At 42.8% G+C, this 27,843-nt stretch overlaps 1 protein-coding gene across 2 annotated transcripts in view; it reads left to right on the plus strand.

Moving 5' to 3' along the window:
* The window catches only part of KCND3 (potassium voltage-gated channel subfamily D member 3), a 489,764-nt gene extending 462,965 nt beyond the window's left edge, over positions 1 to 26,799 (plus strand). The window contains exons 6-9 of one of the 2 annotated variants that reach the window (XM_088475420.1): positions 11,339 to 11,431; positions 17,248 to 17,304; positions 18,895 to 19,139; positions 23,373 to 26,799. In XM_088475420.1, the coding sequence (XP_088331546.1) occupies positions 11,339 to 11,431; positions 17,248 to 17,304; positions 18,895 to 19,139; positions 23,373 to 23,568 (591 nt within the window). In that variant the 3' untranslated portion in view covers positions 23,569 to 26,799. The remainder of the gene's footprint in view (positions 1 to 11,338; positions 11,432 to 17,247; positions 17,305 to 18,894; positions 19,140 to 23,372) is intronic. The other variant, XM_088475421.1, reaches the window with a different exon arrangement.
* Positions 26,800 to 27,843: the final 1,044 nt, after the last annotated feature.

Below are 27,843 nucleotides of genomic sequence, written 5' to 3' on the forward strand. Positions count from 1 at the left end.
TATTTTTGCTTATCAATGTATAATGCTGCAGGCACATTGTGATGTCCTACAAATAAAAGCTAATAATGATACATGGGATACTTCAAGGCCGAAACTAGGATTTTTGTCACCTGGGGCAAGACAGTAATATGGTGCCCCCCTGGTAATTCCCCCTGCAGCAGTGCCCCTATAGTAATGCCCCCTTCAGCAGTCTCTATAGTAATGCCTCCGGAGGTAATGCCCCTGTAGTGCCCATATAGTAATGCCCCCATTGCAATACCCCTGAAGTAGTGCCCATATGGAATGCCCCCATAGTAGTGCCGCTTACAGAAAAAAAAACATTACTTACCTTAAACCCCGCTCCGACGTCCGCTGTCGTCCGGTCCACCTGGCTGCTCCTCGGAACTATGGGAGAGATGTCATGACGTCTCTCCCATAGTGCTTGTGGGGAAAGCTGGAGTTCAGAAGAAAACTCCAGCCTCCGGCTAACACGGCACTGCAGGGAAGGAGCCGGGCGCCCGCTGGTAGTGAAATTTCAGCGGGCGTCCGGCGTGGCGCTCGGCTGGAGGACACTGGTGGCGGGTGCAGCGGCGCACCCGGTGCACGTGCACCTACAGCCCCTTCCCTAGGACAGGCACTCGCACAAGATGACTATTATCATGGTTGATAATGGTCAAATTGGGTGATTGAACAGAAAAATACAGGAGTTTCAGTAACATTTCAAAGTCCTGCAACATAAATGATACTTTTGGAAAGGGGCATGCATTGCACAGGTTGCAGTCTTTCACTACTATGTATATTTTGCACAATTTGTGTAAAAAGACTGGTGCTGTAATTGGTGCAGTAAATCTTGAGGGCAAGGCGATACAAGCAGTACTGCAAGTGTTAGGGAAAAAAACCTGGCCTAATGCATCACGTGACAAAAAGCCTGAGTGAGTATTCATTTGGTATATTATAGAAATAAATAAAAAAATTATTGAAAAAAAAGGCAGATTCATGAAAAAATACAACACAAATTGTATCAGCTTATACCTTCAGCATTGGGACATCAAAGGTAGTATGTATACTTAGGTTTTGCAGCAGATTTAAGGGCAGAAACAATGGTATATTTTTCATTATTTTCAATCACTGGAGACTGTAAAGAGTGATACCTGTTGCAAGCACTAAAAGTTAAAGATAACTGGATTGAGTAAGAAATATAGCAGCTATCATTAGTTCAATATACAATACAACCAGGGCCGGCTCTAGACCAAGTGGCGAGAATTTCCTTTGGCGCCCCTCCTCACTGCCTCCATAGCCTCACACACACATACTGCCCCCACACACAGGCCTCCTTCTCATAGATCACACTGCCCATCACCCAACTCACAGATAACACTTCCTCCACACAAACCGCCACTTACAAATATAACTGCCTCCACGTAGGCCTCTCCTTATAGATAATACTGCCTCCACACAGGTTCCCAGTACAGATCACACTGCCTAACACACAGCCCCCCCCCCCTCACAGATCACACAGCACCGCCCTCATAGATCACAATGCCTCCACACAGCACATCCACACAGATCACACTGCCCAACACACAGCCCCCCTCACAGAAAACACCGCCTCAACACAGGTCCCCCCCCCTATATCACACTGCCTCCACACAGCACCCCCCTCACAGATCAAACTGCCCCCCACAGCATCGCCCTCATAGATCACACATCCACACAGCGCCCCACCTCTCACAGATCACACCGCCTCCACACAGCATCCCCTCCACAAAGATCACACTGCTTCCACACAGCACCCCCTCACAGATCACACTGCTTCCACACAGCACCCCCTCACAGATCACACTGCTTCCACACAGCACCCCCTCACAGATCACACTGCTTCCACACAGCACCCCCTCACAGATCACACTGCTTCCACACAGCACTCCCTCACAGATCACACTGCTTCCACACAGCATTCCCTCACAGATCACACTGCTTCCACACAGCACCCCCTCACAGATCACACTGCTTCCACACAGCACTCCCTCACAGATCACACTGCTTCCACACAGCACCCCCTCACAGATCACACTGCTTCCACACAGCATTCCCTCACAGATCACACTGCTTCCACACAGCACTCCCTCACAGATCACACTGCTTCCACACAGCACTCCCTCACAGATCACACTGCTTCCACACAGCACCCCCTCACAGATCCACACAGCACCCACTCACAGTTCACACTATCTCCACACAGCACCCCAACTCACAGATTACACTGCTTCCACACAGCACCCCCTCACAGTTCACACTACCTCCACACAGCACCCCAACTCACAGATCACACTGCTTCCACACAGCACCCCCTCACTAATCACACTGTTCCCCCATCACAGATCACATCGCCTCCACACGGCACGCCCTCACAGATCACACTGCTTCCACACAGCACTCCCTCACAGATCACACTGCTTCCACACAGCACTCCCTCACAGATCACACTGCTTCCACACAGCACCCCCTCACAGATCACACTGCTTCCACACAGCATTCCCTCACAGATCACACTGCTTCCACACAGCACTCCCTCACAGATCACACTGCTTCCACACAGCACTCTCACAGATCACACTGCTTCCACACAGCACTCCCTCACAGATCACACTGCTTCCACACAGCACCCCCTCACAGATCCACACAGAACCCACTCACAGTTCACACTATCTCCACACAGCACCCCAACTCACAGATTACACTGCTTCCACACAGCACCCCCTCACAGAACCCACTCACAGTTCACACTACCTCCACACAGCACCCCAACTCACAGATCACACTGCTTCCACACAGCACCCCTCACTAATCACACTGTTCCCCCATCACAGATCACATCGCCTCCACACGGCACGCCCTCACAGATCACACTGCTTCCACACAGCACCCCCTCACAGATCACACTGCTTCCACACAGCACCCCCTCACAGATCACACTGCTTCCACACAGCACCCCCTCACAGATCACACTGATTCCACACAAACCCCCCCACTAATCACACCATTCCCCCATCACACAGCCCCCCCCACAGATAACACCGCTTCCACACAGGTCCCCCCCTATATCACACTGCCTCCACACAGCACCCCCCCTCACAGATCAAACTGCCCCCCACAGCATCATCCTCATAGATCACACCACATCCACACAGCGCCCCACCTCTCACAGATCACACCGCCTCCACAAAGCATCCCCTCCACAAAGATCACACTGCTTCCACACAGCACCCCTTCACAGATCACACTGCTTCCACACAGCACTCCCTCACAGATCCACACAGAACCCACTCACAGTTCACACTACCTCCACATAGCACCCCAACTCACAGATCACACTGCTTCCACACAGCACCTCCTCACTAATCACACCGTTTCCCCATCACAGATCACACTGCTTCCACACGGCACCCCCTCGCAGATCACACTGCTTCCACACAGCACCCCCTCACAGATCACACTGCTTCCACACAGCACCCCCTCACAGATCACACTGCTTCCACACAGCACCTCCGCACAGGTCACACTGCTTCCACACAAACCCCCTCACTTATCACACAGCACCCCCCACAGATAACACCGCCTCCACACAGGTCCCCCCCTATATCACACTGCCTCCACACAGCACCCCCCTCACAGATCAAACTGCCCCCACAGCATCACCCTCATAGATCACACCACATCCACACAGCGCTCCACCTCTCACAGATCACACCGCCTCCACAAAGCATCCCCTCCACAAAGATCACACTGCTTCCACACAGCACCCCCTCACAGATCACACTGCTTCCACACAGCACTCCCTCACAGATCACACTGCTTCCACACAGCACCCCTTCACAGATCACACTGCTTCCACACAGCACTCCCTCACAGATCACACTGCTTCCACACAGCACCCCCTCACAGATCACACTGCTTCCACACAGAACTCACTCACAGTTCACACTACCTCCACACAGCACCCCAACTCACAGATCACACTGCTTCCACACAGCACCCCCTCACTAATCACACCATTCCCCCATCACAGATCACATCGCCTCCACACAGCACGCCCTCACAGATCACACTGCCAGTACACCCCCTCACAGATCACACTGCTTCCACACAGCACCCCCTCACAGATCACACTGCTTCCACACAGCACCCCCTCACAGATCACACTACCTCCACACAGCACCCCCTCACAGATCACACTGCTTCCACACAGCACCCCCTCACAGATCACACTGCTTCCACACAAACCCCCTCACTAATTACACCGTTCCCCCATCACAGATCACATCGCCTCCACACGGCACCCCCTCACAGATCACACTGCTTCCACACAGCACCCCCTCACAGATCACACTGCTTCCACACAGCACCCCCTCACAGATCACACTACCTCCACACAGCACCCCCTCACAGATCACACTGCTTCCACACAAACCCCCTCACTAATCACACCGTTCCCCCATCACAGATCACATCGCCTCCACACGGCACGCCCTCACAGATCACACTGCCTGTACACCCCCTCACAGATCATACTGCTTCCACACAGCACCCCCTCACAGATCACACTGCTTCCACACAGCACCCCCTCACAGATCACACTGCTTCCACACAAACCCCCTCACAGATCACACTGCTTCCACACAAACCCCCTCACTAATCACACCATTCCCCACATCGCCTCCCCGCGGCACGCCCTCACAGATCACACTGCCTTCACACAGCACCCCCTCACAGATCACACCGCCACCACAGTCCTCCCCCCTTACAGATCACTGTCTTCACACAGCTCCCCCTCAGATTACACAACCACCACAGTCCCCCCCCACAGATCAACTGCCTCCGCACAGCACCCCCCCTCACAGATCACACTGCCCCCCACAGATGACATTTCCTCCACACAAGCTCCCTTCTAACAGAAAACACTTCCTCCACAAAAGTTCCCCGTACTACAGAGCACACTGCCTCCACAGCACCCCCTCACTAATCACACCATTCCCCCATCAAAGATCACATCGCCTCCACACAGCACGCCCTCACAGATCACACTGCTTGTACACCCCCTCACAGATCACACTGCTTCCACACAGCACCCCCTCACAGATCACACTACCTCCACACAGCACCCTCTCACAGATCACACTGCTTCCACACAGCACCCCCTCACAGATCACACTGCTTCCACACAAACCCCCTCACTAATCACACCATTCCCCCATCACAGATCACATCGCCTCCACACGGCACCCCCTCACAGATCACACTGCTTCCACACAGCACCCCCTCACAGATCACACTGCTTCCACACAGCAACCCCTCACAGATCACACTGCTTCCACACAGCACCCCCTCACAGATCACACTGCTTCCACACAGCACCCCCTCACAGATCACACTGCTTCCACACAGCACCCCCTCACAGATCACACTGCTTCCACACAGCACCCCCTCACTAATCACAGCGTTCCCCCATCACAGATCACATCGCCTCCACACGGCACGCCCTCACAGATCACACTGCCTGTACACCCCCTCACAGATCACACTGCTTCCACACAGCACCCCCTCACAGATCACACTGCTTCCACACAGCACCCCCTCACTAATCACACCATTCCCCCATCACAGATCACATCGCCTCCACACAGCACGCCCTCACAGATCACACTGCCAGTACACCCCCTCACAGATCACACTGCTTCCACACAGCACCCCCTCACAGATCACACTGCTTCCACACAGCACCCCCTCACAGATCACACTACCTCCACACAGCACCCCCTCACAGATCACACTGCTTCCACACAGCACCCCCTCACAGATCACACTGCTTCCACACAAACCCCCTCACTAATTACACCGTTCCCCCATCACAGATCACATCGCCTCCACACGGCACCCCCTCACAGATCACACTGCTTCCACACAGCACCCCCTCACAGATCACACTGCTTCCACACAGCACCCCCTCACAGATCACACTACCTCCACACAGCACCCCCTCACAGATCACACTGCTTCCACACAAACCCCCTCACTAATCACACCGTTCCCCCATCACAGATCACATCGCCTCCACACGGCACGCCCTCACAGATCACACTGCCTGTACACCCCCTCACAGATCATACTGCTTCCACACAGCACCCCCTCACAGATCACACTGCTTCCACACAGCACCCCCTCACAGATCACACTGCTTCCACACAAACCCCCTCACAGATCACACTGTGCTTCCACACAAACCCCCTCACAGATCACACTGCTTCCACACAAACCCCCTCACTAATCACACCGTTCCCCACATCGCCTCCCCGCGGCACGCCCTCACAGATCACACTGCCTTCACACAGCACCCCCTCACAGATCACACCGCCACCACAGTCCTCCCCCCTTACAGATCACTGTCTTCACACAGCTCCCCCTCAGATTACACAACCACCACAGTCCCCCCCCACAGATCAACTGCCTCCGCACAGCACCCCCCCTCACAGATCACACTGCCCCCCACAGATGACATTTCCTCCACACAAGCTCGCTTCTTACAGAAAACACTTCCTCCACAAAAGTTCCCCGTACTACAGAGCACACTGCCTCCACAGCACCCCCTCACTAATCACACCATTCCCCCATCAAAGATCACATCGCCTCCACACAGCACGCCCTCACAGATCACACTGCTTGTACACCCCCTCACAGATCACACTGCTTCCACACAGCACCCCCTCACAGATCACACTACCTCCACACAGCACCCTCTCACAGATCACACTGCTTCCACACAGCACCCCCTCACAGATCACACTGCTTCCACACAAACCCCCTCACTAATCACACCATTCCCCCATCACAGATCACATCGCCTCCACACGGCACCCCCTCACAGATCACACTGCTTCCACACAGCACCCCCTCACAGATCACACTGCTTCCACACAGCAACCCCTCACAGATCACACTGCTTCCACACAGCACCCCCTCACAGATCACACTGCTTCCACACAGCACCCCCTCACAGATCACACTGCTTCCACACAGCACCCCCTCACAGATCACACTGCTTCCACACAGCACCCCCTCACTAATCACAGCGTTCCCCCATCACAGATCACATCGCCTCCACACGGCACGCCCTCACAGATCACACTGCCTGTACACCCCCTCACAGATCACACTGCTTCCACACAGCACCCCCTCACAGATCACACTGCTTCCACACAGCACCCCCTCACAGATCACACTGCTTCCACAGCACCCCCTCACAGATCACACTGCTTCCACACAAACCCCCTCACAGATCACACTGTGCTTCCACACAAACCCCCTCACTAATCACACCGTTCCCCCACATCGCCTCCCCATGGCACGCCCTCACAGCCTTCACACAGCACCCCCTCACAGATCAAACCGCCACCACAGTCCCCCCCCTTACAGATCACACTGTCTTCACACAGCACCCCCTCACAGATCACACTGCTTCCACAGCACCCCCTCACAGATCACACTGCTTCCACACAAACCCCCTCACAGATCACACTGCTTCCACACAAACCCCCTCACTAGTCACACCGTTCCCCCATCACAGATCACATCGCCTCCACACGGCACCCCCTCACAGATCACAGTGCTTCCACACAGCTCCCCCTCACAGATCACAGTGCTTCCACACAGCACCCCCTCACAGATCACACTACCTCCACACAGCACCCCCTCACAGATCACACTACCTCCACACAGCACCCCCTCACAGATCACACTGCTTCCACACAGCACCCCCTCACAGATCACACTGCTTCCACACAAACCCCCTCACTAATCACACTGCTTCCACACAGCACTCCCTCACAGATCACACTGCTTCCACACAAACCCCCTCACAGATCACACTGCTTCCACACAAACCCCCTCACTAATCACACTGCTTCCACACAGCACTCCCTCACAGATCACACTGCTTCCACACAAACCCCCTCACAGATCACACTGTGCTTCCACACAAACCCCCTCACAGATCACACTGCTTCCACACAAACCCCCTCACTAATCACACCGTTCCCCACATCGCCTCCCCACGGCACGCCCTCACAGATCACACTGCCTTCACACAGCACCCCCTCACAGATCACACCGCCACCACAGTCCCCCCCCTTACAGATCACACTGTCTTCACACAGCTCCCCCTCACAGATCACACCGCCACCACAGTCCCCCCCCCTTACAGATCACACTGTCTTCACACAGCTCCCCCTCAGATTACACAGCCACCACAGTCCCCCCCCTCACAGATCAACTGTCTCCGCACAGCACCACCCTCACAGATCACACTGCCCCCCACAGATAACACTTCCTCCACAAAAGTTCCCCGTACTACAGAGCACACTGCCTCCACACAGCCCCTCCCCTCTCAGTGATTACGATACCTTCCTCTCAAACCTCTAGCCCTGCAGTGCACAGTACACTAGGGATGGCCATCGATCAGCAATAGTTAACTACTGATGGTATGGCCATCGATCGCAGAGATCCAATAGTTATCTGCCATCGATGGCAGACTAGGACCCAACTTGCTTTCTGGCCTCAGTCTCCACTACTCCGACTTCTCTTCCTGTGGCCCGCCCACGGCTCCACCTAGCGCCTGAACACAAGGTTCTTTAGGCAAAGCGAATAGGAATTCTCTAATGACAAGTTAGTTTTGGAGGCGGCTGGGGGCACAAGGTTACTCCCATAAGGCTATAGCGCTCCTGGCAACAACCCTTTCAGCCTGTGCCTTCATTCAGGGAGAATACAACCTATCAGTGCAGGCTGGAGAGGGAATCCTGTCTACTGTACTGTTTCCGACTACTCAGGATGTATTTAATGATGGTGCCATTATAATGAACTGCAGCCTGTTCTTAACAGTTTGGACACATCACTAGTGAGTTGTGGTCTTAAATAAAGGACATGTCACTAATAATGAGTTAAAGAATCATGAAAACAATCCCTTCTGCCATTGTTTACATTCCCAATAGTTTTCTGTAAAATGTGCAGCCCTAAAATATAACTACAATCACACTAACCTTTACATTATTATTCATCAGCTCTTCCGTGAAAGCCATAACCGTGTTTAATTAAAGACAATGATGCCCAACATCTGTTAATATGCAAGTATACAGTCATATAGAAGATAATATGCAATCTGGTATCCCATGGCCAAATTATGGATATGTATTACGCCATTATAAAGGGAGTGATAGCTGATATTGTGCATTGACAGATCAAGCAGGAGCAAAAGGTGCTTAAATTAGGTCCATAAAATACAATAGTTATCAAAATATGGTATGCCACAATGAAAAAAGCAACTACCATACATAAGGTAACATACTCACACTGCATGTTTCTTGTTTTTTTTGTTAACATGAGATATGTGAAAATCATTTGCTTTTGCCATGTGTTTTAACAAGTTATACATGCAGTTTTCTACTATTAAAAAATAATCAGTGTAGGCATTCATAGTAAATGTATACACTGCCATTTTGAAAAACACTACCAAAATGCAACACAAACAAATGCCAGTGAGTCAAGTAATGCTACAAATAATGGTTTTTAGTTTCATACTCCGTTAAATAAATGTATGTGTGTGTTAAAACACATCTGAAACAGTAGTGGAATTAAGGGCCTGGTTCAGAGCCAGACGCATTTAGCGCTCGCTCGTCCAGAAAATAGGGGTGGCTATTCAAATGAACCGTTCGCTCTTTGCGGTCTGTTCACGCCTCTATGTCTGAACGAGCGAACCAAACTTGCGGTCGTTTTTTGGAAAAATACGCCCCCTGGCCGCTCGCATCCTACGTCATGTTCGCTATTTATTAGATTAATCGAGTACATCGACCAGCGTATGAACTGCTCGCTATTCTTGTGGTTGGTTTTTGCTACCACAAATTTGCGAGCAGTTCTGGCTATAAAATAACCCAGTGACATGGTCAATGACGCTCCTGTATTAATTATGCACACCCATAAAATGCCCGTTTTGACCTTTAAGCACGCCTGCGTTCGGATCTCCACTCCCCATTTTCAAGCACCTTCCCCTGTTACCACCCACATACGCCTCCTCCTGTCTCATATTAGCAGGCATTCGCTATTTAGCGAACAAACGATTTTCAGCTGCACTGACTGGTTCGCGCATGCGTATTACGATCCGTACGCATGCGCAGTTGGGCAAACATCGCTCGGAGCGAATGAGCGGCCGCTTACGAACGGCTCTGAATCAGGCCCTAAGTCCTCTAACTATGGGCCTGATTTAGATTTGGGAATACAGTAAGCTGGAGCAAGTACTGTAACTGTGTACCTGGACAAACCATATAGCAATGCAAAGGATGCAAACACATACATTTTTTTGCATGTGGGGTAAATACTGGCTGCCTTTGCATGTAGCCCACAAATGCTGGACAGCTTTATTATTACACTGCAGGTAAGATTTTAGTTTGGACACACCCCTCCCAAATCTAAATCTCTCTGCACATGTTACATCTGCCCCAGCTGCAGTGCAGCATGGTTTTACCAAGACATACAGTTACTTGCTCTTTCTTAAGGCTGGTACACACTCTATGATGTCTAGTGTGTACCGGCCTCATAAGCGACGGGACCCGGCGGGGTCCAGCATCGGCAAGTGCATACTCACTTGCTGATGCCGGCAGCGACCATGCTGCATTTGGCAGCATGGCCCTTGTTAACGATGTCGCCCATCGGACCTGCATGCAGCAACAGAACGGGTACACACTAGACCACAGGTTCTCAAACTCTGTCCTCAGGACCCCACACAGTGCATGTTTTCCAGGCCTCTTCACAGAATCAAAAGTTAAATAATTATAACAACCTGTGGAACTTTTAAAGTGTGTCAGTGAGTAATGACTACACCTGTGCACCTGCTGGGTGACCTGGAAAACGTGACCTGTGTGGGGTCCTGAGAACTGAGTTTGAGAACCTCTGCACTAGACGATGTGCCCGATATGTCATCTGATCTGGCCGAATCGAACATATCGTCTAGTGTGTACCCGGCTTTACTCTATTCTCAAATCTGAATCAGGTCCTGTATTCATTCGCTAAGGTAAGCATGCATACTGCATTTGTGCTGTATTATATTTGTTATTTGGTATGTTCTTTTCAAAATGTATGTTTTATTACTAGAGGAAGGAACCAGTTAAAAAGGGGATTACAATGGAAAGATTATCACGTATATTTTGCCAAACTGTAACTTCTATTTGGACAATCCCATTTACATAACACAAAAATATCTTCAGACCTTTGTCACTGAGTTTATTAAGTGCATTAATGCCAAGCGATGTCTGTTTAGGGCTCCACTGAGGAAGAACCACACATTGGAAAATCATCGTCACTGATAGAAAGTCAACACCACCACCTGCTGCACTGTTTGGAAAAGACAACTGTAAGTAGAACAATGACTTCTAACTGTGGCTTGCAACAATTGCTACACATTTCCTTAAAGTAATAATTACGTATACTCAACAGTAATACTATCACACTTGTAATTACTGTACATCTAATTGGAAAAGTGTTATTCTATTTATTTATTCAATGTATTCTGCTGCAAGATATGTAATATTGAGTTACATTTGACATTAAATACATCCAGAAAACCATTGTTTGGCTTGCACTGTAATCAATAGGTATGTCTAAAGAATCACAATAAAATGATTCATGATAAACAGGCTTGTTGTTCAGTGAAGTTCGGAAGCCTAATCAATGTGTGGCTTATACATTCATATAAAAATACTAGTATTGCAGATAAGAAATACAGGTGGTATGGGTATTGTACATGCAGAATATTGGCTTGCTCACTGTCGCCAATTCCCAGTGGCAGTCCTAAATTTGGAAAACTTATTGCTGGAATAGTTTTTTGCCTGAAAATGACCCGTATAGTATTGCTACTGTAGCTTAGCTCTGTATTGTGTAAGCAATTATCAGTACCTGTTCCTAGATTCATTTAAGTGGAATGCCTTTTATCTGCGGAGCAGCAACATGTGTGGAATTTATATTCCAATGTTAGCAGCTATACATACTGTGCCCATAATTATTTTTTACATTTCATTTGCATGTCTGAATTACTGTAGGCTTACAAGACTGCTGCTTCTTTACCCAGGCTTCTAATAAGGAAATATTTTGTAAGCAATGAAGCTGAGGTGTAACAATTCAACGATTCTTCATTACTCCCCCCTTATTTCACAGTTCCCCAATATGCACCCATACAGCACAGATCATTTTCAGCAAATAGCAGATCTGCCAATCCATGAAAGGCTCATTATTTTACTAGTAACGTTTGGCAAATCAGCTGATAGTTACTATACACTAGCAATCTACAGCTCTGATTGGTCGGTGAAATCAAACATGTTGGACAACCTGATTTACAGATTACGATAACTCTTTGGTCGGAATCAGCAATTGGTGAACCCCATACATTGCAGAAATTTTGACACAATTATCTGCAAAACAGGAAATTTCTCGGACCCATATTTCACAATTGTGCACTTTTGTACATCAAATGCTAATGTGTCAAACTGTAAAGTGAGCCATTAATTATTTAGGGCTTTTGACTATTGTCCCAAGCTAATAGATCACTCCCATGTAGTGGTCTTACTATAGTATTTACAAAGTATGGACATGTGTAATTAAAATGTGACAGAAAAATGAAAGTAGATTATTTAATACATGTGAGTAATATTAGCATAATCAGATATATTCAGTACCTGAACATTTTATCCCCTATTCTAGATAAAAAGAAATGTTCAAGTCCTATAAATTGCATGATCAAAAGTACACAGCCAGTATTCTTATATAGTGGTCACATAACATCTATGTGACTTCCAGTATTCTTGAAGTTACAGTGGGAGGCACCTCAGAGTTGATCTAGCTATAGAAAGCTTGATTAATTAAAAATCCATGTTAATATCATCATCCTATTAATATCATCCCATCCCTTACCTCTGCCTCAGTGGAGTTACAATACTATTAGTATCCCTAGATAACACATAACTCTAGTAATGCGTCCCTGTTGTTAATATGTAATAAGAAGGAAATCCAATGCAGGGATAAAATCTATATATAAACCAAGGACTAGATGTCCATTGCAGGTAGCAATTAAAAGCCCCACATTAATTAAGCTTATATAATGAGTTCTTGACAAAATTCTATCAGAATACATTTCAGAGGCTTGCTTCTTTTGCTTCTGAATGCATGGCTTCACAATGTCCTTATAAAACAAATAAAATAAACATAAAATTGTCTGAAATGTGGAACAATGTTTGTTTTTGTTCCTTCATTAAATTGAGATTGCTTTACACAGTGCACTGCTGGATATTCTCTGCTTCTTTTCATTCTCAATATTACATCAGGCAGGACAATTTATTGGCGACAAATTGATATATATCATTTCTGTCTGTCAGTAGGGAGTCCTGTTATATTTGCCTTAAAAGTGCAAATATCACAGCTGAAAGTACATGTATTGTCTTTCTGCCTGACACTCCAAGGAACAAACACAGTGAGAAATACCTGCCATTAAAGATATCATGGATATCTGTATCTATGGTAACTGCAACCTCTGTACTAGAATACAACATGCTGTCCTGGAGGTGAACGGGATTACCATAGAGATCAATGATCTCTACAGTAATAGGCTACTATCTGTATGCACCATGTAGTGGATGCAGCTTTCTCCATTTAAGACACACAAGTTTTGTTTTATCCAATGTGTACGAGAATGTCCAGCAGGATCACCCACACATTTTAGAAGAGGACACATGGGGGTAGATTAAATAAAGTGAGTTTTTAGAAGTGGAGATGTTGTCCATAGCAACCAGATTCTAGCTATTATCTTCTAGAACAGGGATGGGGAACCTCAGTCCCGGGGGCCCGTATAAGGCCCTCAGAATCATTTGGTCTGGCCCTCGGAGCTTTATTCTGCTAGCCTCATCTGGCTAGCAGGGTGCCTAGAATGGAACCCTGCAGCCAGAATCTATGCAGCAGTGCCACCTGGAGTGTCCTTAGGACGCTTCAGACGATCACACCACTGCCCTTACAGCTCCCCGGAGCATCCTCAGGAAGCTCAAGGCACTACTGTAATCACCGGCAATTGTGGCCCCGACCCGTGTGACATCACATGGAGGGAGCATGACCCGCGAATATTGTTATATATATATCAAAATGGCCCTTAGCAGAAAAAAGGTTTCCCACCCCTGTTCTAGAAGGTGCAAGTTAAATGTTAAGTAGAATCTGATTGGTTGCTATGGGCAACATCTCCATTTCTAAATACTCTGACTTTATTAAATCTACCCCATGGTCATAGTTAACATTAACAATTTGTCGTCGCTTATACATCCAGGTCCTCTGGATAAATGTCTATCCACCCAATACATGTTGTTCAACTCACATTCAACTTCATCATTAATAATATTGTGCACATATATTGTACAGTGCATTCACATCTTTTATGTGTGTTATGATATGTCGAACATCAATAGAAGGAAGTGAACTTGAAAAGTTTTAAAGTTGTGACATTTATATTATATGGCATTGACTGTTAATGCTGTATAAATGCTTCATGTTGCAAAAATGTTATTTGCTCATTTGGTATATTGGAATGAATTTGCCTGTGTATCTAAAATTGATTTCTATTTCTTTTATATATATTTTTTTTTCATTGAACTAATTTCTTGCCAGAATACTAGAGGATTGGCTATGTAATATTTTCTATTAATTGGCTCACTGCTGGTTTGAGACTCGACTACCGAGGAGAAACAAAATCTCTATTTAGGCAACAAAGAAATTGGCAGTGCTTAGGAGGAAAAAATATACATGAGGTGATGTGCCAATAAATATTATTAAATGGAAGAAAATAATATACTTTAATATCAAATATGATTTTAGTTTTGGAATTTACTGAATTACTTTATAATTAGATTTGTTCTGATGGTATTCTACTTCACTATGTTTCTATTTGTAGCTGACGTTTAGTCACAGACTCAGTCTCCTCATAGACTGTTCAAGAATCTGATACATGCAGGATATAAAAAAGCTGTATAGAGAAACAGAGGCACATAAACAATAACCAAAAAAAAGCTACATTATAAAAACTATTTTCTCTCATAAATGATCATATATAATTACATTACAATGCTAGCTGAGCTTTGGCAGAAATTAATTTTACCTGTTTGCATGGTGCCACCAAAACCAGCTGTGCTAACTTCTGACCTATCTAGCTTTCAGTATATAACTTATAGACCATTTGTCATATCTAACTTTTTTATGAATTCCACTATAACATTGTATGCTTACGTTACAGCTTTATATATAGTTGTGGTCCCTCAATCCAATCCTTCAATTTTTATGTTTGTTTGGCCCAGTCTGAAAAGTGGAGTGAACAAAATTGCTGTGATATTATGTGATATTCACCAAGCAAAAAGTCAAGGCACTGAAATAGGCGATATTTTTTTCTCCACAGAATAGCAGGTGAAAAAAGTGTAAAATCTATATTTTGGGGTGCAGATGTTGGGAAACCCCCACCCAATGGACAAATCACCCCAAAAAAATAATTAAAAAATTCAAGGAACACCCCAAAAAACGCCTTTGGGGCAAAAATGAAAAAAAAGAGGGGGGACAACTTCAAAAACTAGCAAAATAAGCTTCTGGGGTTGCTCTAAGAAGGGGCCAAGTGTTTTTGGGATTGCAGGTGCTTGTATGACAGAGGAATTTCACTTTTCTAAAACTACACTTTAGAGACATTAAAATATGGTAGTACCCATTTACAAGCACCCCAAATTTGATGGAGCTACTTCTTTGCTCCAAAAAAACCCCCTGCTTTATGCCATTCTTCACCACTTTTACTGACACTAATAGCAAGCATTTACCACCACTTAAGTACCCTAACTAGTTCAATTAGGGCTAATAAATTGTCCTGCCTGATGTAATCTTTTTTTGGGGTACAGAGCGATTCCACCAATTCATTCTGCACTTGTCGCCTGTTTCACGTTCGCCGGGTCCAGTTTTCGCCTGTTTGAATATGGAGTAAATCGGGAGCACGCACGATAAGTTTTGCGTCAAAAACACACGAAGGCGGCGAAGAGTCAGGCAGGTGAAACTTTCTCATCGATGCAAAACTAACTGAATACGGCCCAAAGGATGAAAACAATTACTGAAACATTTTTTATTTTATTTTTGTTTCATCGAAACTGGAAGCTCAAATCCAAATTCCAATTCTGTGCATGCTTATTGATTATAAATCGAGCCCATGATTTGATCAACCAGTCTATGGAAAAAGTCCACATTATGTTGCAGATAATAAACAAATCTCTTCAACTTGTCTGTAAATTTTAGGGCAAATGTTATGTAACTGCCAGAGATGAAATGAAACCAAGCATGAAGCTTGTGCTTGAGGAGTCTTGCAAGGGATAAAGTTTTCCAATTTAATTTATATTGCAGACATTAGCTTCTCTTGGCTGTAAAAACAAAGCATCCAGAAACACTAGCGACACCAGCAAAAAAAAAAAAAAAATTTTATGGGGTTTTTTGAGGATCAGTAAAATGTGTTCCATTTAAGATTTCTCAGATTTGAGCCAATTCCTTTCTGAACGCTTCTTGTCTTTAAAGTCAAGGCCTTGTTATTGAAGAGAAATCAATTGCAAAATAGATTTATCTTATACCCACAATCCAGCTATCATACGTATTGATATTCTTCCCTTTTATTTGAGAAGAAAATCTCTAACCAGAAGTGAGCCAATCATTAATCCGATAATAGAACTTTTGTTCAACTATGCAAAGTATTGGGAATAAATAGTATATTTTGGAGTACAAGGGAACTTCTTTATTTTCACAAGTACTTCCCATCCATTATTAAAATATTCATTAACGTATATAGATTATTGTAAATAATAGTTATTTGTGGAAAACAACAAAGAATTACTGAGGTCATGTCACCAAACTATGTAAAAACACATCTTTATTTTGCATAGAGTATTTATTTAATTAGCATTTAGATAAATTTAAGATACATGTATTTGTTCTTCCAATTGCCTTATTTAAGGCTGTTTACTAAATAACTTTTATAATCAGATTAGAACTTGTGATTTTGAAGAGTCTCCTTGTCCTTTAAAAACCCTGCATGTGCAATTTGGAATGATGGGGCTGAGAAATGGAATGCTGGAATGTAAAATCAATCGTGTTCTTATCTTTTGTTGGCATGTTATCCTATAGGGATTGTCCTATCTTGTGGATGATCCCCTGTTATCTGTACGAACATCCACTATCAAGGTATTCATTTTATTTCTCAATACATGTTTTTAACTAAGAATGGGCAAGTTTGCAGGATTTTTTTTCTTCTAACCTATCGCTTGTACGTATATTGATTTTCACAAAAAAAATTGTAAAAAAATTGTTGTTTGTAGGAAGGATAAAAATGTTTGCACTCTTTATTGAAAACTCTGGGATATGGATATTTTGCCATTTCTGTTATCATGCACAAAAAAATTATATATTTTTTTAAATTAAAAACCAATTAAAGAATTTTAACTCTTGGCATATCTGCAGTCTGTGCTGGGAAAGCGGATTGTACAAATCATGTGCACATATCTCATCAGCTTCCTCAACAGAGAAGCACATATGTACCCCAAACTGCAAATCTCCGGGCACTACCTAGTGACCAAAGTACTATAAATGGAGGTGGTGCGACTGCTACAGGTCACAGAAACGAGGAAGAATCATACCAAACTACCCTCCTGCAGCTTGCGCACTAAATCTATTGCACATGTGTTGGAGCTAGTGCATGCAGTAATGCTCGTTTTGCTATTGGGTCCTGTAATGTTGTGTTTCGTCCGTGCACTCCCAAATTAGCAGAGCAAGCAGGTTGCCGCCGTGCAGAGTCCCCCATGAATGGTAACATTTTTAAAATATATGCAAAGAGATTGTTTCTTTTTGAAAAAAAAAAAAGTGAAGTGCCCACTCTTGGTTTTCAGTTGCTTTCTGTATAAACCACTCTGGATTGTTATGGTCTTGTCTTGTCCCAAAAAGAACTTGTTAGGAATGGTTCTGTACATGGGAATCTGCTCATCCATGCATTACATTCAGTAAAGTTTAAAAGGGTAGCTGGTGAGAGAGAGCACAACATTTGTATGAATGATAGATTACAATTCTCTAGTAAATGCTATACAGTAATACTGCACAGTAGGCAAGAACGTCTCGCTAAAGCAATCTGCCGTGCAGAAATTATAGGGGTAAAGTGCTCCACAGGAAAATGTACTGAATTTTGATTTTTTTTCCCACCATCGTTTGAGAATGTCCTATTACAAATGAGAAGTAGTATTAGTACAGTAAAACTAGGAAAGTGTTCTCAAGAAAGACAAAGCTTATTGCAGTTTTTAGGCATTTTAAATTGCATCCTTAAGGGTGTTTGTAGGTAATAATATATATGGGGTTCTATTTACAAATATATAATCATTTCAGATAATTCTTCTATACGGCCTGAAATTATTCAAGACTGGATCTCATAAATCCATTTAAGGGTTGTAACATTTTAGACTTATTGTCTGACTGCAAAAAGAGGCCACAATTGCACAATAATATTTAAAAATGTTTCGCTTAACTCCTTGCAAAAATCAAGTATAAAGCAAAGCTGCTATTTTCAGTAGATATGTAATATTTACTACCGTATTAAATAGGAGATGTGATAACTCATCACAGTGTTATATTTTGCCAATTCCGAAGCCTACGTTTAATGTTGTTGGTGCTATATGGCACAGCGATAGAAATAAATGCAGATTCCCAAGTATACAAGACCTGCACTTTTGGAATTGTAATAATCTGTATGTATATTGTATTAGATATTCACACTTTGTGTTTCCACAGAACCATGAGTTCATGGACGACCAGATGTTCGAACAGAACTGTAGAGAGAGCTCCATGCAGAACTACCCAACCAGCCGCAGCCCATCATTGTCTAGTCATGGGATCTCCACATCTTGCTGCTCTCGTCGGAACAAGAAGACCACACATCTCCCCAATTCCAATGTACCAGCTACGAGGCTGCGCAGCATGCAAGAGCTCAGTACTATTCATATCCAGTGTGGAGATCAACCATCACTAACCACAAGGTAATATATAGTAGAATTTTAAGAGCATATTACAGCTTAGAACAACTGTATTTATTGATCAACTGCTTGAAGAATCTTCTTTCCAAACTAAGTGTCATCTGATTTCTGGCATCCAGAAGATGTTTGGAAAAATGTACTAAGCACAGACAATACTCCTGCTTTTCAAAGATCATAGACTGATGTCTGTGCCCTATGAGCCCAGGAGAGACGGTGCACTGTAGTGCGCTTAAAGAGCTGATAACAATATTACAGATATTAATAAACAATAATTCGTAGTGACTAAAATGGTAGTATAATTAGAGTATTCTTAATTTAACAAATGTTTTAAAAACAAAATATTGGTATTAGAATTTTGTTTTTAAATTGCTAAGGAATGCTTTACTGAAGAGGGTGTGAGAGCACTTATTATTTTCTTAGGCACATTACACCTGGGTTTGAGCTGCCAAATGTCTGTGTGTAATCACATCTGAAGTGTAGATATACAGAACTGTGTTTTCCCAATTATTTAGTTGCACAAAAACACTGCTGAATTACTCTGAAAATGCCAGGGGGAAAATATAATGAAGAAAAAAAACGCTGGCATTTTTGGTAGAATCATTTTAACAGAAGAAATACACAGACCCAGAACCGTTAATGCAGTCTCAAAAAGGCCACAGATAAATATCGATATACAGGCAAACAATAGATGTAGACCACAAGTAACTACACTACATGGCTAAAATTATGTGGACACCTGCTCATCACACCTATATATGTGCTCTTTGACCATTGGCATTAATATGGAGTTAGCTACCACCTTTTCTGCTGTAACAGCCTTTATCTTGGAAAACTTGGTAACAGGATTTGCAACCATTCAGCCATCCCACCAATAAATGCATTAGTGAACTTGGGCACTGATTTTTGGCGATAAGGCCTGGCTCACAGTGGATGTTCTAATTCATCCCAAAGGTGTTCCATGGGATTGAGGACAGGGCCTTATGCAGATCAGCAAAGTTCTTCCACACTAAACGTGGCAACGCATTTGTTAATGGTTCTCTTCTGTGAGCTTGTGTGGCCAATCACTATACAGTTGTTGCTGTTTCTAGACATTTCCAAGTCACAGCCATAAGTTTTGAGAATGATACAAGTATTGGTTTTCACAAAGTTTGCTGCTTCAGTGTTTTTAGACCTTTTTGTCAGATGTTACTATGGTATACTGAAGTCAAATTACAAGCATTTCATAAGTATTAAAGGCTTTTATTGACAATTACATTAAGTTTATACAAAGAGTCCCTGCCATAAGGCAACAGTGATAACTAAGTGGCTCAGGGAACAAAACATCGACATTTTGGGTCCATGGCCAGGAAACTCCCCATACCTTAATCCCATTGCAAACTTGTGGTCAATCCTCAAGAGGTGGGTGGACAAACAAAAACCCACAAATTCTGACAAACTCCAAGCATTGATTAGGCAAGAATGGGCAGCCATCAGTCAGTATGTGGCCCAGAAGTTGATTGACAGCATGCCAGAGCGAATTGCAGAGGTCTTGAAAAAGAAAGGTCAACACTGCAAATATTGACACTCTGCATAAACTTAATGTAATTGTCAATAAAAGCCTTTGACACTTATGAAATGCTTGTAATTTTACTTCAGTATACCATAGTAATGTCTGACAAAAAGGTTTAAAAACACTGAAGCAGCAAACTTTGTGGAAACCAATACTTGTGTCATTCTTAAAACTTTTGGCCATGGCTGCACACATAATATCACAATATGTTGTTAGCATATCCCAAGCACTGTAACAAGCAGGGCCAGAGTTCTGTCTGCTGCCCTAACCCTCCTCTTCTAACTGAGTGTGGAGCTGGGGTAGCATCTGTCCTTGGGAGTTGTGCTGTCCAGCAACCTCCCACCAGACCCATTGAAAACATGGGAGGTAAGCAGCTGTCACTTTCAGCCCTTTTCAAGTCAGCGGCTGGCGCTCAGAGTAGGGGCACTACAGTGACAATCAAGTCACTGAGTATATACCATCCAAGGACGCAACATTGGGGACATACATACAATTAATTTAGAAATAGAATAAGCATTTTTTTGCAGGAAGACATCAGACATTTATTACAATCAGGCCATGCTGTACAGGAACTAAAAACAATGGTTCTGAAAAGGAAAATGTAAAATTAAGTAAAAAGTTTTAAATATAATTGTTGTTTGAAATTAACATTCATCTCTGTGCTCCTCTACATTTATCTAATTTAACATTCTATCTTGCTTGCTGTACCTCAAGCCCTCATTTTACGGCATTGCATTTCTAAACTATTGGCAATACCTTTCTGTTTTTTTCAATTAAAGCACCAACCTAAATTTGTGACTACCTAATCCTTTACATGTGTATATTTAGTATTATAAACCAATGTAGTTAAATATAAACCACGCAAAGTGGGAAGGAGGAAAAGGAAGGAGACAACAGAACAAAAAGTGTGCAAACTGTACTATGGAAGAAATGATACCTTCCTAACCCAACTTATAGGGGTCTATTTACTAAGCTGTGTTAGGCGATAAAGTGAACAGTGATAAGGTACCAGCCAAACACAGCTTAGTAAATAGACCCCATAATTAATTATCAAAAAGAAATGTGGTTTATATATCTTATCCCCCAAAATACTAAATCACAACACAAAAAACAAATTTCATCGACTTCCTTAACCACTCGTGTGGTAGGTAGGAAAGCTGATTTAGAAAGTTAGCACATCTATCTCTTTAGAGTGATTGGTAAAGTTGCAGAAGAAAAGACTTTGGCTGGGAACACACTTAAAGATTTTCTGTCCAACAATCCAACTAGTTGATTGGTTGGAATGAAAATCTGGTAACGTATGGGAGTAAGTGATGATGATTTGCTCCTAAATGGCAGAAAACAGATGAAAATGGTCGTCAGACAAGTTTGTACAAATTGTTTAGATCAAACATTTAACAACAGTTTTTGTCCATTTTCTGGCGTTTGGGAGCAAATTGCTGTACGTTACCAGATTTTCATTCCAACCAATCAACTAGTTGGATGGTTGGACACAAAATCTTTACGCGTGTACCCAACATTTGTATTAAATTGGAGAAAAAAAAAGAACCTTTAATGTCCACTTTATGATGTCATTGCAATCTACTTAACTTAATGTTTCCCAAACTCATTCCTCAGGGAGCACTAACAGTACACGTTTTCAGGTCTCCTCACAGAATCACAAGTGAAATAATTAGTTCCACCTGTGGATCTTTTAAAATGTGTAAGTCAGTACTGAATACACCTGTGCACCAACTAGGAAAAATGTAAACCATGCACTGTTAGTGCTCCCTGAAGAATGTGTTTGGGAAACACTGACTTTAAACATCCTCCTCCACCTCCTTTGCTGTGGTGGAACGAAGAATTGTTTGCAGCAGAAGACCGTAACCTCCACGGCTGTCCTTACTTGGCATTTTAGGTTGTGGTATTTAAATTAGAATGTCCCTAAATACCTGCATTTCTAAGCAGGTCCCACTCAAGCTTGTAAAATATTCCTTAAATTATTTCAGTGTAATATTTTTTTTACTGTACAGTCATTTCACATACATTTTCAGGGAAAGATTCCTTTGGTGCAATTATATTTCTGTTCACATTTGCTTAACTTGTGGTGGAGAGACATTAAGTGCAGAACGTTAATGCTGGTGTGAACTTAGAGCATTAAGGTACCATATAAATGAAATGACAGATTACTTTTAGTCTGCCAGACTTACTATGCATGACATTTGCTTATCTGAGTGTTTAATACACACACTTTTAGATTCCTCAGAAACGTGTTCGGATTATAGTGTAGAATAACATTCAACATTTCTCATGTTACGAAAACTGCAACAGGAGTTCATCTGAGGCTCAAAGCACTGATGGTGTGGAAGGCTACAACATAAGAAAAGGGTCTAATCAACAAAAAGGAGAAACAGCAAGTACAGTAGATTGCAATATTCATTAAAGTAATATTTACAATTGCTGACATGGCACAGGGAACACGCTTTCCACTCAATTTCCATTGCAAAAAATGTCTTCACCATTACTCCTTAAATTGTAGGAGTTTTGCCAGGTTTCTTGAAATGTAGCAATCGTTGGTATGAAGGAGACATGACAAGTGCGGTGAATATTTTAAAGTACAAAACATCAGTCGCTGAAATGCTCTGAAAATATTAAATCTTCAGTTTTTTTTTAATCTTACGACAGCTGAAATATCTTCTGTCTTCCAGTCGATCCAGCCTGAACATGAAGTCAGACGACGGCTTAAGGTCAAACTGCAAATCTGCACAGATCACAACAGCGATTATTAGCATTCCAACCCCTCCAGCTTTGACGCCCGAAGGTGAGAATAGGCCTGCAAGCCCGCCTGGACGCACCTCAAACATTCACAGTACAAGCAACATCGTTAAAGTTTCTGCGTTGTAAGACAAAGTAACTAGCGTAGCGAACCAATGCTGCCGTTTCGTGTCCTTTTTTGCTGCGATATAATGGAATTTGCAGTGAAGAAGTGACAAGCTTCTGCTAAACTTGCCATTTACCACCATGGAAAGGAGATGGAGTACTGGATATATATATACATATATACATACATTTCTATACCCATACATATAGGTGTATGTATATTTTGGATGTTGGCTGCTAGGAAGTTTCATGGCAAGTAGAGGAGTTAACACAAAAGCAAATTGACAACACTGTGTCTAAACACCTTTTTTTAAGGTTTTCAGTGGATAATATTTATTCATTAAGAAATGACTAAAAATTACAAAATATATATAAAAATAAGGGATTGACTAGTAGTTTTTGAAGGTTGTGAATGGGGGAACAGGGAAAAACATATGCAGCTTTCTTCCTGTGAGAGAATCTGCAAGCTACCAAAACGACACAATGTTTTGTGCTGTGGAAAAACGGTTGGACAAAAGGGGTTGGGGGTGGGGTTTGGGGAATCTGTCAAAGAAAATTTTATTTTCCTGCATTTTCTGTGAAGATTGGACATTGAGCTGTTCAGAGAACAGATAGCTCCTAGCACATCTTGGATCAGGCACATTGTAGAGGTGAGCATACACACAAACTCACAGGTACATACATCTATCCCTTGCTGGTGTTCTTAATTCTTAGAAGATTTTGTATTAGACCTTTAAGTCCAAGCAGTTCAGACTGTGATGTTGTCAGGTATTTTGTCTGTGAAAAAGCATATTTGTGAAGCATTTAAGAAAACAAAAAAAAAAAAGTTAAGAAAAATGTTAAAAAAAAAAAAAAAAAAGTCGCTTTGATAGTATTTAGTTTATAAACCACCATTCATTTACTGCTTTATAGAGTCTCCATTCAAAAGCAGAAACCGCTGCACATTCTGCATAAAACAAAATGTATGATGAAAACATACAGTACTTGGGGATTTCCAATGGCAAAGCAGTGTTGCTGAGATTTAGTAATTGCAAGTAACCTGGATCTTTGCGCTCAGTGTATATACTGTATAGGTTCCTTGGTGTTCTCACATAGCTCTCTTGTGGCTCCACCTCAGGTGTTAATGAAACAATAGACTGATGAAGCTGCACTGTGCTGGTATAGCAGACTTTTATAGAGTTGTAAGGCTTAGGGACTGGTGGTATTGTATTCATCCATACAAAAGGTTTCTCTGCTCTCTAGGCGGCCATTTAATTAAACTAAGACTGATAGGCAATGTTTCACTTCAACACAGGGTGGCAAGCAACAATTAAAAAGAAAAGCTCCCAAACCCTGATGTTTTATCTTCTATACTGAGTGACTGGAAGCACCGTTTGTATTGTTGTGTGCATTTTATTTCTATTATTACGGTGGCTGCTAAAAGTCCGATAACCAAGGTTGTTGGTGTCATTTAAATTTTCTTCCACGAGGTACAGGAAAATGGATATTAGAGAGCAGGGGGAAAATGTGCAGTTATGTTCCAAAAGACTTTTTGCCAAGATGGAGGTAAAGGAAACCTGTATTACACAGAATACACACAAGATTTTCCAGCAAGCATAGCAAACTACAGACACTACACATTATCACTGCAGCATCTCTTCCCCAATCTGCAGAATGCAAGTTACAACAGTCATAGTGACAAACAAAACCTCAAGTCAGTAGTTTGGACCATGGAAATGTAAGTTACAGCCTAGATGATTGATGTAAATCAGGGGTATTCAACATTCGGCCCACCAGCTGCTGTGGAACTACACATCCCCACCATGCCCTTCCACAGTTTTAGCATGCCCTAATAGCAAAACTGTGGCAGGGGCATGCTGGGATGTGTAGTTCTACAGTAGCTGGAGGAATGAATGTTCAATACCCCTGATGTAAAGGGTCTTGAATGATTAACAACAGAACAACCCGCTGGAGCAGTAGCCCTGTTGTCAGTGCAGGTTAATTACTACATTAGTACATTTCTCTTCCAACTGCACTTGCTGACAGATTGTTTTTCTGTTTACAGTTCATGGTATTTATCAACTTCTAAGTAATATTTTGTCCAGCCTAGAAATACTACTGAGACCTATTTTGTTATTTTTTTCCCTAAAGAAAAAGGGTGTTGCACAGTCCTATGTTTTAACTAAAAGGCTATTACCAACAACTGTAATTGGTTTTACAGATACCTTCAACATTTACTAATACACTGCTTTTTGGGGTCCTTGGATACAACAACTCTACTATGCACACTACTTACATAGAGCAGTTGTGTGTCATATTAAAAGGGCAACAAAAATAACCCTCGGGATTAAAGCTGCAGGTAGAAAACTGGTCAGTTGTTGATAAAGGAATGTATTTAGAAAAAGTTGCAATAGGATATATGTACAAACCAATGATTTCAAGTCATCTGTAGACGCAAAGCCCACTAAAACACAATTTCAAACTGGAGATAATTTGGTTTTAAACAAGATAACTTGTTTAATAAGTATATTGAGGGCCCATGAGCTGATAGATAACACCGCTCCAAAATGTGAAATCTATATTCTCCACTTACATTCCTTGTGTATATGTCTTGTCTACTTGTCCATCCACTAATAGTTGTTTCCAGCTTTACCTGGTTGGAAACCAGGCTAAACAAAAAGACAAACACAAGTTCACCAAGCCAACACACAATAGCAATGTTACTAAGCTAATGAAATCAAAGCAGGGATATTCTGTAACTGTTTCTCTTTATGATTACAGGAATTTGTTGTGTTTATTTGCTATAAACAATCTGTTTGCTCTCTCCCACATAGATATCATACTTAGCATGGCCTCATTTATGTTAATTGTCATTGGGTGGCCTATTAGTGAATTGTTTCTGTCTTCATCATGTTAAGATTCTAACTCGCATACATCAGGGCATCGTGTGACAATCAAATTGCCACTACTTCAGTTTAAAATGTCAAGCAGAGGTGTGAAATGATGAACATCGATCTACCCTTTCCAGGGAGTACATTACCAAGACGGGTAATGGAATCTCTGCAGCAAGCTTGTTTGTTCCTCTGTGAGTATCAGATAAAATTTGCACAAGAAGCATTCCTATCTTTTTATGTGTAACTTCTCCAGCAGTGAAAGACATTGAGAGCCAAAGACATTTGACTGGACTTTTCCTGACAAGCAGAACAAAAATATATATTAGAACTACGTGTCCCAACATGCAATGTGACAAAATAAATGCAACGGGACAAAGAAAAACTCCATTTGAGACATTTCTGCAGTGTATTAACACATTCACTGCCATCCTCCTTGGTGTTCTGGAGTAAAATCCATATCCCACAGAACGAAGAGCAGTCATCCCCAACAAATATTTTGTGGATACATATGTGTAGGTTTGGCCTAAAATAGGCCCTAGAAATGTTGCATAGCTGTGTAAAAGATAGAATTGTTTTAAATGTTTCAATGTAATTGTTCTATTCTATGTCTTTTCAGAGATTTTCATTTCTTGACATAACCATCTGTGTTTTTTTTTTTTACCATATGGCAGAATCTATTCTCTTTGTTGTCTTTGATTGCAAAATCTGTTCTCTAGATTGCTTTACTTTTTATCATTACCAATGAGCGAAGCAATTACCAGGCAATCAATATGTACCAATACAAGAAGTACTGTATAATAATTAAGAAAAAAAAAAACTAGAAGTTGGATCTTCTAGCAAGGAAAACTAAAGAAGTTTAATTTCTTTCTTGCAGCTTAAATCCTGTTGTCTTTTATTTGAAATGTAGTGCATATGTTGAATTGTATATAATTTGCAGTAATTTGTCTTGTGCCACTGCTGTAACTAATGTATCCAATCCGGATTAAACTCATTATGTGCCACACATGGACAATAATATGTTTTGAGTGTTCATTAAACAATTCACAGGCAAGTCTAAAAAACACTGTTAGCCATTTTACATGATATGTTACTACTCAGGCACATGGCATGCTATGTGCTTTAAAGGTAATTTATATATATAAAAAAAAAAAAAAAAAACGCCCAAGTAATCCATTTTTTTCTGGACTTGCATGTTAAGAGGTCCTATGTTGCCTACTACAGCTCCCAGATTCTCTCACGTGTGCAATACTGCAACCATAGAAGTGCGGGGTTGGTACCTAGAACAGTCTGACTTGCAGGGTTTTAGCCTGGTAGACCAATGGCATTGCTCTCCTTAAGTTTGAAATGTTGAGAGAGATGTACCTATGTCTTATTAAGTTATTTAACTTTCCCTTTCTAGTCTAAGAAAGCAGCATAAACAGTAAAA

The sequence above is a fragment of the Taudactylus pleione genome, unplaced genomic scaffold, assembly GCF_031769625.1.
Source record: "Taudactylus pleione unplaced genomic scaffold, aTauple2 ptg000172l, whole genome shotgun sequence".
Taxonomy (NCBI): domain Eukaryota; kingdom Metazoa; phylum Chordata; class Amphibia; order Anura; family Myobatrachidae; genus Taudactylus; species Taudactylus pleione.